We start from the raw sequence: 15,212 nt of genomic DNA, 5'->3' as shown, positions 1-15,212 counted from the left end.
AACGTAGCTTCCGGCGGCACCCACTTCCGACTGATCGTCACTTCCGCTGTCGCTGTTTCCTGTTCCTACCTAGTCCGGCCGCTCGGCCTAGCTCGTGTTCCCGTCCCGTGCCTGCGCGTGTCTGGCGTCTTGCTCTCGCCAAGCGCGCCGCGTTCCGCCCGCCCTCAGCCTCCCCGGAGGAGCCGTCCCCCGCCATGGCGATGAGGCAGACCCCGCTGACGTGCTCCGGGCACACGCGGCCCGTGGTGGACTTGGCCTTCAGCGACATCACCCCCTACGGCTACTTCCTCATCAGCGCCTGCAAGGGTGAGCTCGGGGCGCCTGCAGGTCGAGGGGCCCGGCGGCAGCGCCCTCCTGCCGTTAGTCGGCGCCTGGTGTATGTGTGTTTGAGTGGGGCTCCTGTGGCTGGGCACCAAGGGGAGCAGCCCTTTTCGGGAGGGGCCGCCGGGTCGATTGTTTCTGTTCTGCTCTCGGGTGTATGTGCGGCCCCTCTCTGGTGCCTGAGCCCCGAAGGTGGCTGAGGAGACGACACCCGTCTCCCTTCTCCACTCTGATTGGGTGTACGCTGCGCTGTGGAAACGGACAGGCAGGTGACGAGGGGGAGACCCAAACACACGTGCTCCTCGTTCTCGCGTGGGAGGCAAAAACCTGCTGATGCTTTGACCTGTGCCCAGGGTAGGTGTTGGGTTGGCCCATCTTGGATAGAGTATCAGAGGGGTAGCCGTGGTAGTGTGTATCTTTGAGAACAAGAAGTAGTCCTGTGGCAACTTATAGACTAACAGGATTTTTGGAGCATAAGTTTTCAGGGGCAAAGACCTGCTTCATCAGATGCACCTAATGAAGCAGGTCTTTGCCCACGAAAGCTTATGCTCCAAAATATCTGTTAGTCTATAAGGTACCACAGGACTTCTTGTTGTTCATCTTGGATAGAGGCAGTCCCAGAAGTCAGTTTGGGAGTAAGACTGTTTGGGTGGTATTGTGTCACACTCCACCCCACCACATGCATTTGTGTAAGCATCATCTCGGTTTGACATCTCAGTACAGCTGTTTGTTATGCAGTGGTAATGCTTATTTCTTGTAAACTTAGATCTGTGGTACAAACCCAGTTGCTGATATTTTTGCAGCAAGCTCAGATTGAAGTGTTAGCAAATTGGAAAGAATACTAACAGTTGATACTTATTTCAGGCTCGCTGTATACTTGGAGAGTCATTACCCCATTATCTGTTTGAGTTATGTTCAGCTCACATCTTAACAGTTCCCACACCATCTTAAGGGCCAGAGAACGTTACATTTCGCTAGTTGGTGTTTTAAATTCTTAAATTAGGCACGATCACTAGGCAAATATACAATTTTGCAAGTATATGTGAGCCCAGCCCCCTTCACTGCACTTTCTTTATGGTAGACAGCGATGAAAAGAGATGTTTTTCAAGTAAATTAACTGGCCTGTAATTGAACATAAAGTATTCATATTGCAGTATATTATTTCAGCAAGGCATTTTTCCAAAAATAAAGACACCAGTCTCCCACCAAATATATGCACCTACTTTTTTGTTTATCTACAGATCGCCTTTTTTGAGAGGGCTTCCTGGATCTTTTATTCAGTGGTGGGTTGTATTTCTGTCTACAATGAAACTTTCTAGCTCTGCTTTATTTTTACATCTGTTACATGTATCTGAGAAGCAATTTATGTATGAAACTTTCTGTAAGCATTGTTGGCCTCAAAAGTAGGTGCTAATGTAATAAAACTAAAACAAGTGTACAGTGAAAGAAAATTGCTAATTAGTAAAAGGACCAGAACACAGAAAAGCTGTATTATTTTTATTGCAGTAGTGTCTAAAGACCCCAGTCAAAATTGTGGCCCCATTCTGTTAGCTAGAAACAGTCCCTAGATAGAAAGTTGCAAAATTAAATTTTTAGCTGTAATTAAAGTGGCAACAAAATGTAGTGTTTCAAAAATGTCACATTTCCAATGCCAGTATTCTTTTTTTGTAATAGTAGTGTGAATTAGACTGTTTCATTAGAGCTGTGTTTGCTGTGAATTTAAAAAAAAAATTGTTTTATCTGAAAATTCATCTGTTTTTGCCTAGATGGTAAACCTATGCTACGCCAGGGTGACACGGGGGATTGGATTGGAACTTTTCTAGGTCATAAAGGTGCTGTCTGGGGTGCCACTCTGAATAAGGATGCCACTAAAGCAGCTACAGCAGCTGCAGATTTTACAGCGTAAGTAATGATTTAACACTGAAATTTCACTGCGTTTTCATATCATTTTGTGATACTATGTTTTCCTCAATTTGCTGTTTTAAGTAAGTTGTTTCATGTATTTGTTCTTTATTAAATCACTAGTTACAGAAGTCTACCTTGAAAGTTTAGAAATTTTAGGTTTTTGATATTTTATCGAAGTACAGTAATGGCAGGTAATTGTCATCCTTGTTTGTCTCTTAATATGATGATGCTGACTGATGCGGGGGAAATTGTAATTGATGAGACTTAAGATAGTTGAGGAGTCCAAGCTGTGCTCTGAAGACATTTATACGTGTACAACAGGTAATTGCTTGGAAAAAGAGCACAACTGGTGGCTGGTATACTATACACCTTCCTTTCTTCTCTGCTGTTTTTTAGCCGGTTGAGCAACTTGATTCTCTTCAGAACAGGCTGAGGCTTGATGTATGATGCAACACCATTTCAATTTGTTGCTTGCCAGGTCTTCCTAATTTGTGAGGTTGATGCCTTCTGAGGTAGACTTTCAGGGTGTTGTAGGATTTCCTCTGTCTCTATGCAAGTTCTCTTACCATGACTAGCTTGAGAAAAAAGGATTTGCATTAGAAGACAAATATTAGCCAACCGCACACAAAGGCCAGTCCAGTAAAACTGGTGTTCCATAATTCAACACTGGTGATGTTGGCTGCAGAGAGTATGCTGGCATTTAGTGTAGTGATCTTCCCATCTGATATGGAGAGTCGTCCTATGGCAGAGCTGCCCGTACCACTCTAGATGGGTGCAGTTTGTCATCCATGGCTCGCAATCATAAAGAAGAGTGGGGAGAACCACTGCATTGTAAACCAGCATCTTAGTTTCCGTCTGCAAATCTGTCAATAAAAGCACAAATAGAGCACGTTTTCTGAGGGTGCACTGGCACAACAGATCCTGTGTACAATCTCCACCTAATATGGCTGCCTGGGAGAGGTGGCTAAGTAAGGGAAATACTCCAAGTATTCCAGGAGTTCACCACCGATGGCAATTTGCAGAAGGGGCCAACTTTTCCTGGGGCAGGCTGATGCAGCCATCTTAGTTTTCCCAATGTAGAAGCAAAGTCCCAGGCTATGATAGGTGTCTGAGAAAAGATCTAGGATGCATTGCAGGTCAGCCTTGCTGTGTGCGTGGAATCAGTCGTCAGCATACTTAAGATCAACAGTAATAGTTTTAGAACCTTAGTTTTAAAATGAAGGTGCCACAAGTTGAAACGCTGGTCATCTGTGCAATGCTATTATCCTATCAAGATAGATCGGGGAAGTGGGGGATGGAGGGAAAGAGCTTGGGGAAGTAACACTGCTCTGCTTAACACCAGTGTGGATGTTGAATGGCTTTATCTCCAGCCCATTACAGGATGGGGGTAATCATCCCATTATGAAGTAGCTTGAGAATGTGAATAAACTTCAGTGGTCAGCTCAACCTAGACAGCAACTTCCATAAATCTCTAGATTTGGGATCAGAAGCCTTAGATATGCCAATAAGTGCCATAAATAATGACTAGTGGTATTTTCTACAATTTTCTTGGCTCTGTTGTGCAACAAAATCCCTGTGGTGCTTTGAGGCTGTGTGAAACCACACTGGAATTCTGAAAGGACGTCTTTGATAAGAGGGAGGAAATGGCTCAAAAGGATATGAGCAAGAATCCTCCCAGCAATGGACAAGGCCTTGGTAACTCCCTCACATTGCTTTGTCTCTTTTCTTAAAAATGGTCACAAAGTTAGCATTCTTTAAGTTAGGTGGAATTTCTTTAATTCAAATTCTAAGAAGTTGATAAAGTTTTTGCAGGAGTGCCAGTCCATCAGTTTTGAAGACTGCCACAGCAGCACTATGTGAACCTGGCATCTTGCTTTGTCTAGTCTGAGGCTACATGTACCCTCTCACCAGGAATGTCAGCTGCTGCTGCGCAATTTTAGTTATGCCAATTGCATACCTAAAACTGATTTTGCAGCCGTTGACATTGGTCTTTGTCTTCACTGCAAAGTGTCAACGGACGTGCTCCTCTGGCCGACATTTCTTAATCCTTGCAGTTCGCAAGGAGTTCTGGGTTCGACACTGATTCCAGAACATGGCATTTCGCGCATGCGTGAAACTTGTTTTCTTTGGCTGTGTCAGTTAGGACTGCATCAAGACCACAGTAAAAACAGCACTTTTTTTTTTTCCATCAAGAGTTGGTGTGACTATGATGTACTGGTTGTTACTAAGCTTAAGATTAATAGTCTTCAGATGTTTAATACCTATAGAGAATTCTAAAAAGTGGCTAGTGATCTTGTTTTGAGGGAAAAGCTCACCCCGTGAATATGTGCCTGTTCAGATAATTTTTCTTTTCTAAAGAACGTATAGTCAGTTCCATCTTTGCTGGCTTTTATTGGCCAGATAGGTCTAATTTAGGGCAGCAGTATTGCAAGTTATGACATCAAATATTCTAGCTGTCGTAACACTTCTTTCAGCACAGTCACCACTCAGGGAATCCATGAGTGTGTGCAAACATTCCAAGTGGTGAGCTTCATTACTTTGCTTTTTATGTTCTCACAGTAGGTAAAGTCATCAAGCCAAGGAAGGTAGGAGGTTGAGACAACCTGTGAGAATCTTTTCTAGTCCCTTTCCCATTCCTGGTGAATAGCAGTAATTCTGAAAGGGGTCACTCGGTAACAGCAGCCATTGTCGATTTGTGCTTCTGTCTCACAAGTCCAAGCTCAAGATGACCAGCATTCCACTTGCATACAGATTTGTGACTAAGGTCTGCTAGACGTCCCCACTTCTGTCCCCACTACTACTTATTCATCACTGAGGGTGAGTGTTAGTGGGAGATGTTCACACCCTTGGCAGGGGCCTACATATGAAATCTTTTATCATGGAGAAATCAGTGCATGGTAGTATGCTCACAAAACCTGAGACAAAGGAGCTCTGGGAGCTGTGGCACTGAAGTCAGAGGCAACTGGAGGCCTCAGTCCTGCTGCAGCCTTCACCCACCTTTGCAGCAGCACAGAACTGACTTGTCTTCTCAAGACCCAACTGCAGAACAGGTTATTTTGAAGTTTGGGCCATGCTTTGTGTGGAACACCTCCTCAGAGCTGTTCACCAAGGGTGGCCCTATCATGAGTACACAACTCCAGATGATACAGATCTGAGAGTCATTAGGACACAAGAGCTGCTCTACCACAAGGTAACAGTACAAAGGGAAGAATGGCAGTTAATACTGTCAAGCTGGATTGTCTGTTTTATGGATGAGCAGACTCAATAGCATAGTAACCTACTCAGATAATTAAGGTATCGTTTATAATCCTTAATTATGTTGCAATTTATGTGGAATACCACAGTTAATGATTTTGTTACACCCCTGCAAATCTTTGTTTTAACATTCGGTTTTGCCATTGCTCGCTGGTTAGGCAGTATCTATCTGGGAAATATCACTGTAACCAGAACGGCCAACTTAGTTTTAATAAAGTCAGTCTTGGTTTACAAAACCCACACTTGTACTTTTGTGTCTTTCAGCAAAGTATGGGATGCTGTTTCGGGGGATGAACTAATCACACTGGCTCACAAACATATTGTCAAGACTGTGGATTTTACTGAGGTATGAAAAATCTTATTTGTTAGGAGATAAACAGTTGGCTGTAACTGCTGTCCTTGTTTTCTTACACTTTAAGCTTTGTCAGGGAGAGCTTTGGGTAAACTTTTTATTTTCTTTTAAATGTAGTCAGTATTTTAAGTACATTACTACAAAGTGCTATAGTAAGATTCATAGTAAAATTAACTTTTTAGTTTTTAATAAAAAGCTGACTCACTGTGATTTCTGACTATTTCAGGACAGTAATTATCTGTTGACTGGTGGACAAGATAAATTGTTGCGTATTTATGACTTGAGCAAGCCAGAAGCAGGTTAGTCTGCTTTTCGTATCCTGCTTATGCATTCGTTTTGTAAAGTTGCACACAATTCAGTTTGTTACTTTGTGTAGGCAAGTCAGGCTATGTGTATACTAGACATAGAAGTTGACCACATATACACAGTTTTGGCTACACCAATTGCATAGCTCAAATCAGTTTATATGTAGTTGACTTCTGTGTCTGTCCACATGGCAGAGGGTCGACAGGAACATTTCTTCTTTCAACCTTCCTTATTCCTCACCTCTTGTGAGGAGTACAGGAGTCAACATTAACTCCCTGGGAGCGTCATATTACGCATGTACAAAATGAAACCCCAGAAGATTGAACCTGAGCAGGTCGATATTCCACTGTAGTTTGGCTGTAGCCTCAGTTTGCCCTGTGTCGCTCACTTCTGGAATTACATCAGGTAAAGAAAATAAATACACTCATAACAACTTGCCAGTATTTTTAGCCCAATCCCGTTTACTGATTTCTGACAACTGATAATTTATAATGACTTACAAACGAGGTGAAATGGTTTGTTCATTGATTTAAGTAGTAGGTTTTTTGTTTTTGCTTTGTCCCTCTATACTAAGATCTGTGTTTTAATCTTAAGAACCACAAGTGATCAGCGGACATACTTCTGGTATTAAAAAGGCTTTATGGAGCAGTGATGACAAACAAATCCTTTCAGCTGATGATAAAACTGTCCGGTAAGAAACAGTAACATTCAAACATTTTTAAAAATGTTGTCTCTGCAGATAAGTGTATTTGGGTACAGTTGGCTTTTGAGGTTATATCAAAAATATGGTGTTATTTAGACCTCAGATTCTTTTTATAACTTAAGTATATAAAATTCAATACTGTGTGTGTGAGATCCCTCATTTTTATATACTGTGTTAGGTGGAGTTAGAATTTAGCAGAGGCCAGAGAGCTGGCAGTTTGCAGTCATAGACAAAATTGCATTTGGTGTCTTTATAATTTAGACTGTTAGTAAAACCACAACTTTAGAAAGGTAATTTGCTATAAATTAAGCCCAAGATACCATGTGTATATATTAGCACCAGTCTGTGGTATCTCTCTCTCTCTTTCCCTCTCTCTCCCTCCCCACCCCCCGCCCCCTCTACTGGAAAACTTACCGCTTCCTGGTGGAGGACAGGGCTGAATTCCTGATCATAAATTGTTAATTTGGAAGTTGGATTGCTCAGGGCATTACAGATTGTGTACAGAATTCTTCACCTCTGGCCAGCTAACAGAAACCACCAGGCCAGTTTAATCCTGTAAGTAGCATTTAGTGTTGCTGTGGCAGAATGGTTGATGCATTCTGCTCCAGAAGTCACTGTAGTTTGAGTATGGTATGGTCATGCTTAAGATAAGCATGTCATACAATCCAGAAGGCCTGCAGAACCGACTTTGTTTAGGTAACATTTGTAACTCCCAAAGCCTTACGTTGATATGAATGAAAATAATTCAGTATACTCAAGTAATTTTAAGTGTCTTTGTTCAACAGCCTCTGGGACCGGAATACAATGACTGAAGTAAAAGCAATAAATGTAGCAATGTCTGTGAGCAGCATGGAGTATGTTCCTGAGGGGGAGATACTGGTGATAACCTATGGGAAGACTATTGCTTTTCATAGTGCAGAGACGTGAGTGTGCAACATGAAATCTTCAGAAGTGTAAAGAGGGCTGTGGGGCAGGTGGGAGTGGTAATAGATGACACTGAGGCAGTAGGCTTGTGGGAGATTAGTTGTGCCACACTAATGGAACCAACATTAATCCCTTCCATCCCTTTCTTCTTTCTGCCCTTGCTTTTCCCAAATAAAGGGTCATAGACCTTCATCTTTACTTTTAAAAATCACTTGAAAGTCATTACCAGCTAACAGTTGTTTTCAGGTCACCATCTAGACTTCATCACACACAAAGGATGTAGCACTAAACCACCTCAGTTTGTAGTGATGAGCATCTTTTTGGGAACAATGGTAGAGAGGCAAAGATCTGCCTGAGCTTGGGGGCTGTGAACTACTCAATCAGTTCAGAATCAGACTTCCTAATACATGCACCTCAACTAATAGACATATAAAATCACCACTGCAATACATGAGTACAGTAAGGTCTCAGAGTACGCAACCCTGCTCATATGCGGTTGATCCTGAGTTCATACTGTAACCCTCATTTTAGGCAGCTTCACGTTCGCACAACATGAAGCTGCTGGGCTCTCAGCCTGCCTAGCTGCAGCTGCAAGCAGCTAGGCAAGCTAAGATCCCCTTCCCCCTGCCTGCCTAGAGCAGTGCTAAGCACTGTTATGGGAAGGTAGGGGGAAGGCTTTTAGCTTGCCTAGCTGCCTGCCCTTGTGGGCAGCATGGCGGGCTAAAACCCATTTCCCCCCTGCTTCCCAAAGCAGTGCTGCTTGATAGCTGATTTACCCCTGTTAAATACCCCCGCCGGCTTAATCACCCCAACTCCCCCCACCCCCATGGCCCCAACTCACCTCGCCCAGCAGGGGCCTCTGGCTGCATGCCTGGGGCTCCCCTCCAACCTCACAGACTCGGCTCCAACTCCTGTGCCCCAACTCCCTTGTGGTCCCAGCTTACCCCACCTGCCATGCAGCTGACTCAGGACGTGCTGGGCTCCAGACGGCCCCCAACTCAGGTGCACACCTGTTCAACCCCCTTCCCCACTGCACACATGGGGCTCCAGCTTTAGCCCGCATGTGGGGCTCTTCCTCCCAGCCTCTGGCATGCTGCATGGCTCCCCCCGCCCCAGCTAAACCACCTTGCACCAGTACATCCCTGCCTTGCTTAACTCCTCCCCCCGTGGTCCCAGCTGACCCCCCCACCACACACACTTGGGACTCCAGCTGTCAGCCACTGGTGGTGTGCACAGGGGCTCTAAACCCCCTGCCAGCTCAACCCACCCCTGCCCCAGTTCACCCTGTTCAACGCCCCCAACCCTCCGCAGCCCCAGCCAACCCCCCCACCCCCCCAAAAGACATGGGGCTCCAGCTTCAACCTGCATGCAGGACTCTAGCTGCAAACACTGTATGCACCACTGTCGCAGCCCTGACTCCAACCCCCTGGCCAGGCTCAACTCTTGCCCCAACCCCTTGGTGTGCAGGTCCATCCCCCTGCATGCCCTGGCTCAACCGCATTCTCAACCTGCCCTGCCCCCCCATCCCTAACCTTCCCCAGATTAACCTCCCTGCCCCCTCTCAGGGCCCCAACCCACCCCCCACCCGAGGTACACGAAATTCAAGATATGCAAGAGCTACATGGAACACAGCCCTTGCATACCTTGAGGATTAGTGTATAGTGATTATAAATGCTCTTGTTGAGAATTACTGTTTGTATTGGTTTCTCTATATAATACCTCCATTCGGATCAGGGCTCAGTTATGTGCAAACCCATAGGAAGACATGCTCCATGTCCTGCTGAGCTTGCAGTTTAAGAAGCCTTTTTGATAAAGGACTACTTCCTAACAAATTTTTCATTAGCTCGTTGTTGAAGAAAGCTAGCGAATAAATAAAAGGTATCGGAGTCCAAGAGTTTACAATGTAAAATGAGACAAAATAATTGGAGGACAAGTCAAAAAAGATGATTAGTTTGGCTATGCAAGATCATCATGCAGCAAATATTGTTTTTGGAGGTATAACATATAGAATAAAACTAGTTTTAATTTGATATGATTAACTTCAAATAAGCATCTGAAGTTGGCTATTTGTGGTGCACAACTATACGAAACAATTGCCACAGTTCATAAAATAAGTGAGGCATTGGTCACAAAATGTTACGGTCTAATAGCTTGTCTTTATCTTAGTGGAATGCGAATTTACCATCTTCAGGCTTACAGTGTAAACAGTATTTTTAGGATATAGCTGTGATTTATAGGGACAGCATAACATTTTACTAGAATGATAGGCTTATGGCACTGTTTTGTAGAAACTTACATTGTATTAACAAAAATTTTCCCTTAGCCTGGAGCAAATTAAATCATTTGATGCTCCTGCTACAGTCAACTCTGCATCCCTTCACCCTGAGAAAGAATGTCTTGTTGCTGGTGGTGAAGACTTTAAGCTTTATAAATATGATTATAATACAGGAGAAGAACTAGGTAAGTTTTCCAGTTTTGATGTGTGTTCAGATTTAGCTCTGTCATTAAGAACACATTTGTTATATATTTAAAGGAATGCTGTCTAAATTTTGAGTCTAAAAAATACACCTTGTAGTCTCTGGCACCGACAAAGCTTACGTAATGCTTTCAGAATGGTCTGGAATAAGCAGCTATCCACTCTGGTAGAAATCTAACAGTCAGATCAGTATTGATGTAAATGGTAGTGTAAACTGAAGATAGAGTATCAAGTGGCATGTCATTCTCTGACTGACTATGCAAAAAATAACATACCATTTCATTTGGTTGTATGGACGGCACATGTTTGCTTCTCCATGGTTCTTTATCTGTTTTTCGCAAATTGAACTTGTTTTTAAAGCATCCGAAAGACTCTTGCCAATTCTAATACCATACAAGTTTAGAATAATGGATATCGCCAGAAGGATGGATGAAAGAGCCTGATGGGCACTCATGACACTCGTGCCTCATTTATTGGTATGCTTGCTTTATACAAGAGTGTAAATGGAACTGAATAGCACTTGGTTATTAACTTGTTAGTTTTTAATTCAGTAGTACATTTTAATAGGCACCAAAATTCAAGCTCACTGGAGTGCAATTGTAGTTTGTACTCTGTGATTTCAGAAGATATATGTGAAACCTTTGGAGAAGCTCCTGTATTTAAAAACAAAAAAATCCCTCTTCCATCCTGTCCGCTCTTCACTTGTAGTTTTATTCTAGTTGTTACCTAAGATTTGAAATTTAACACTGTGCCAAAACTATTTTCTTATAGAATCTTACAAAGGTCACTTTGGTCCCATTCACTGTGTGAGATTTAGCCCGGATGGGGAGTTGTATGCTAGCGGCTCTGAAGATGGAACATTAAGACTATGGCAGACAACAGTAGGGAAAACGTATGGTCTTTGGAAATGTGTAATTCCTGGTAAGAACTTTGTGTGTGGGTAAAACGGAATTTCATCATAACTTGTCAAAGACTAGGGCTCCTAGCTGTAAATAATCTACGCAGCTTTGTGGTGTGCAAATTGCATACGTTACTTCAAGCTCCCTTTTTTCAAACCCAGTGTGGGCTATACTGCACCGGGTTTTGATGGAAGAGGCTATTTCATACTTCCCGGTAACCTTCATCCAACAAGGGTTACTAGGAACAAAGTACCTGCTTGATATAGCCCTGCTAATTTTAACTCAGTGTTTGGCCACGCAGTTTCTCTTTTGGGATGCAAATGTATCCTGAAGTAGAAACAGTCATGTAGCCTTAGTTAGTCTTTTGTACAAATAGTTGCTAGTTAAAAGTCAGGTCTGCCAGAATTGCATGCAGATTGACTTTTCCTTTAATAATCTCTATATCAGACCCAATCAATTTAATTACACAAAACCTCACTGTTTCTTTTTGTAGCTACAAAATTAAGCACTTAAACCAATAAGCTAATCTGATAATGCTTTTTCAGTAAATATTCTCTACAAAATAGTCTCGTGTGGAGTTTTTCCTTCGGTGCTAGAGAAATGTGAAATAAGACTGAAATAACATGTAAAACATTGTTTTTTCAGTAATTTAAGCAAGGGCAGGACAGTAGAACACATGCGCATAAGTAGAGAAGCAAAGGGAGGTATTACAATATTGAGGGAATTTGAAAAAAATGCGATAATAAATCCAGCAGTCAAAATGCCTTGTCAGATGCAAAACTCCCATTAATGGGAATTGTTTACCAGCTGCATCTCCACCACTCAACAAGGTTTAAGAGAAACTTTTTTTATTACTTAAAATAACAGTTGTGATCTTTTATCACAGTTTGACTCAATGGACATTAATACTAACACAGTTAAATTTTTTGTTTTTCATAGAAGAGGAGGGTGGAGAGGCAGCAAAAGCAAGACTCAGCCTTCCAGGAACTGCAGAAGAGGAGATAGGTAATGTATTGATATTCAAATACACCTAACCCTTTCAGAACTAATCCCAGAGGCTTAATCTATATAATGTTTCCTTTAGGTTTTGTGGATACTGTCAGCTTACTGATGCTTTTCAAAGTTCACAAGATAGATCCCTGAAACTGTTTTCCTGAGAACATGTATGAATAGCCAAACATTTTAAAAAAAAGAGGAAAATTGTAGAACTGCATGTAATCTTGCAAACTGTTTTGAAGGGGGTGTAGGAAAACATTTTGGGTGTGTCTACACTTGCATTCCTCTTTTGAAAGAGGCATGCAAACAAGGCAAATAAAAATGCAAATGAGAGAAATTTGCATATTCAACACACTATTTGCATATTCTAATTTCAAATGAGCTTCTTTCGAAAGAAGAAAGCCAGTGTCCATGCTGCTCTTTCAAAAGTAAACCCCATCTTTGAAAGAATCCTTCTTCCCATTAAATAAAGGGAAGAAGTATTCTTTCGAAGATGGGTTTAGTTTTGAAAGAGCAGCGTCGACACTGGCTTTCTTCTTTTGAAAGAAGCTCTTTCAAAATTAGAATATGCAATGAGGTGCAGATATGCAAATTTATATCATTTGCATTTTGATTTACCTCATTTGCATGCCTCTTTCGAAAGAGGAATGCAAGTGTAGACACACCCTTTCGGAAAAGATTTAATTTTAAAGATGGGTTGAAGTCCTGCTAAGATGGCTATTTTCTGTATCTAAGGTGAAATTTAAAAATATTTTTCTTATTTTAATCACAGAAGACCTTGCCTCTGAAAATTCAGATTCCATGTACAGCTCAACTCCTGAAGTTAAGGCTTGACCATCACAGCTGTTATGCAACAAATGGACATAGAGACTAAACCAAGCAAACAGTGATAAGCAGCAGCCTTCCAGAGTGCGCTCTCTACATAAGGCAAAGATGGGCAGTAATTGATGAGAATGTGTTGGACCTGGCTAGGTGGTATCCATAAGAGAACTGAGTATTGAAAAAGACAAGTAGTAGAGTTTTGCTATATTTCAGCACAGCTGCCTACTGTCTTTTTGAATGAAGCGTGCAAGCCAAGATACAGTCTTTCCAATTTCAATTAGATTTACTGTAGTGTGTTTTTCTTTATTACAGAGGAGAAAAATGTAATGGCCTTTACCAATATTTTTTCTGAAAATTGGAAAGATTTGGCTGTCGTTGTAAAGGAGAGATTATATGCTGAAATATTTGGTTCAGTTTTTCTGTTTCATTGTACACCACTTCTGAACTTGCTTTCAGTTGTCTAAATAAAATTCCTTGACAAGAGATTCATATTTTAATGTTGTTAACATTGGGTTCATGGAATAGAAAAGGAATAGTTATTGCCCAGTTCTTATTAGTATCCCTTTTTTAGTGTAATACAAAGAGGAAAAAGAAACAAGATTTTCATCTTCAAGTCTCTGGAATAGTGGTTGATAGGTACCATGCTTCCCAAGTCTTGTATCTTTTCTTCTTTATATTTGGTTAAAATGAATCTTGACAACTTCAAATTTTGAAACATCTGAAATATGTACTGTGGAAATACTTGGTTATACATCAGAATTTGTTTCAGAGCCTGTCCATATTCTTTTAGAGTGGATATGTACAGAGCATGCGTTTAGTCATCCAAAGTGGCTTACAAAATAAGTTTCTCTTTTCCTTCAATATAAACAATATTTTTCTTCATTAAAGCCATGTTATTGCTATACCTAAATTTTAATGTCACTTTATTTCATATTGTATAACTTTCATTTTTGTAGTGCATGTGTGTACAGCATACTGATAGCCACAACTTTCTTCCTTTCTGGGAGGTAATGAAGACATCACTTATCAAATTATGTGGCTTCAGGAGAAATAGCTTTTGACAAATCAGTCTTCTTGCTGTTACAATCTGCCAAATAAATTCTAAGTGAACCAAAATGCGTGTTTCATATTATGGGAATGAGAATTTTAAACATTTTCTGTTCTGGCATTCAGACTTGCATTTCTTAAAACTATCAAAATGGCTCCTTCCAAAGAAATACTGGAGGTTTATTGTACTTGTTAAGATTTAAAGGAAATTTAAAAAAGTATGTGCAGTTAATTTTTATAAAACCTCTTAAGAGTTCAAGTCAAATTGGTATGGCTGCTTGTTTTGTCTTTCATATTGTATAGTGGTAGGAGCCACCCAATATGGTGGTAAAACTACTGACTCTAACATAGGCTTTACAAAAGTAAGTAATACTTCACTGTAGATGAGGGGAAATTTGGTACAGAGTCATGTCCGCAGCTACATGGAATTAATGGTAGGGCTGGAAATAGACTCAAGGCTAAGATCTTAAATTGGAAGTATAAAATTAGATATCTGAAATCATGTTTAAGCATCAGCCTAATTTTCGAAAGAGCTGAGTTCATTGGAAGCTACTTAGGTGTCCATACTTTTCAAAAATCAGGCAGCTCCTATTAAAGGTTGACCCTCTCTGTGCCAGCACTTTCTGGCAATGTCCATGGTCTGGCATGATTTTAGTTAGCTGGATGTCCACTTAATTGGTGGGGCTAAATTTCCTATGGTCCCATAAAATTTGTTGATAGCTCCAAGTCCTGGCTCTGTGTTCCGTGCTGTTATATAGCTCAGTTTTACCCTTAAATGTCCTCTAAGAGCCTAGTGGCAGTGTTTGTAATAATGCTAGATCAGTGGTTCCCAAACTTTTCAGCATCACTCCCTCCTATCTCTTCTTTTACCATCATCCAACCCCTTTTAACAAAAAATTCAATTAGTAATTTACGATAAGCATAAAAACTTGACATAAAAATGTTATTTCAAATTAAAAATAAGCACAAATCATTTTCCTTGGCCCCTTGCCGGAGCCTGGTGCAGCCCCAGTTGCCTGAACCCTGTGCCAGCTGCCTGAACTGCCCACACTGCCTGTGCCAGCTGCCTTGCCCACTTGAGACCTGCACTGCCAGAGCCACCTGCCCGAGCCCCACACCGCTGGGGCCAGCCGCCTGCTCCAGCTGCAGGCCCATACCCCATGCTGCCTCGGCCAGCCACATACCTGCCAGCCCAAGCCACCTGAG

General features: G+C 41.7%; 1 protein-coding gene across 1 annotated transcript; it reads left to right on the top strand.

The window, feature by feature from the left end:
- The first annotated feature begins 60 nt into the window (after positions 1-60).
- STRAP (serine/threonine kinase receptor associated protein) lies at positions 61-13,869 on the top strand. The gene is made up of 10 exons (XM_075005134.1): positions 61-306; positions 2,088-2,223; positions 5,746-5,827; positions 6,060-6,132; positions 6,734-6,830; positions 7,628-7,765; positions 10,090-10,226; positions 11,014-11,163; positions 12,081-12,146; positions 12,910-13,869. Exons 1-10 carry the CDS (start codon positions 195-197, stop codon positions 12,969-12,971), a joined length of 1,053 nt encoding a protein of 350 aa, XP_074861235.1. The 5' UTR covers positions 61-194; the 3' UTR covers positions 12,972-13,869.
- Positions 13,870-15,212: the final 1,343 nt, after the last annotated feature.

This window comes from Carettochelys insculpta, chromosome 1, assembly GCF_033958435.1.
Source record: "Carettochelys insculpta isolate YL-2023 chromosome 1, ASM3395843v1, whole genome shotgun sequence".
In the NCBI taxonomy this organism is placed as follows: domain Eukaryota; kingdom Metazoa; phylum Chordata; order Testudines; family Carettochelyidae; genus Carettochelys; species Carettochelys insculpta.
This window is presented reverse-complemented; position numbering and strand designations above follow the sequence as displayed.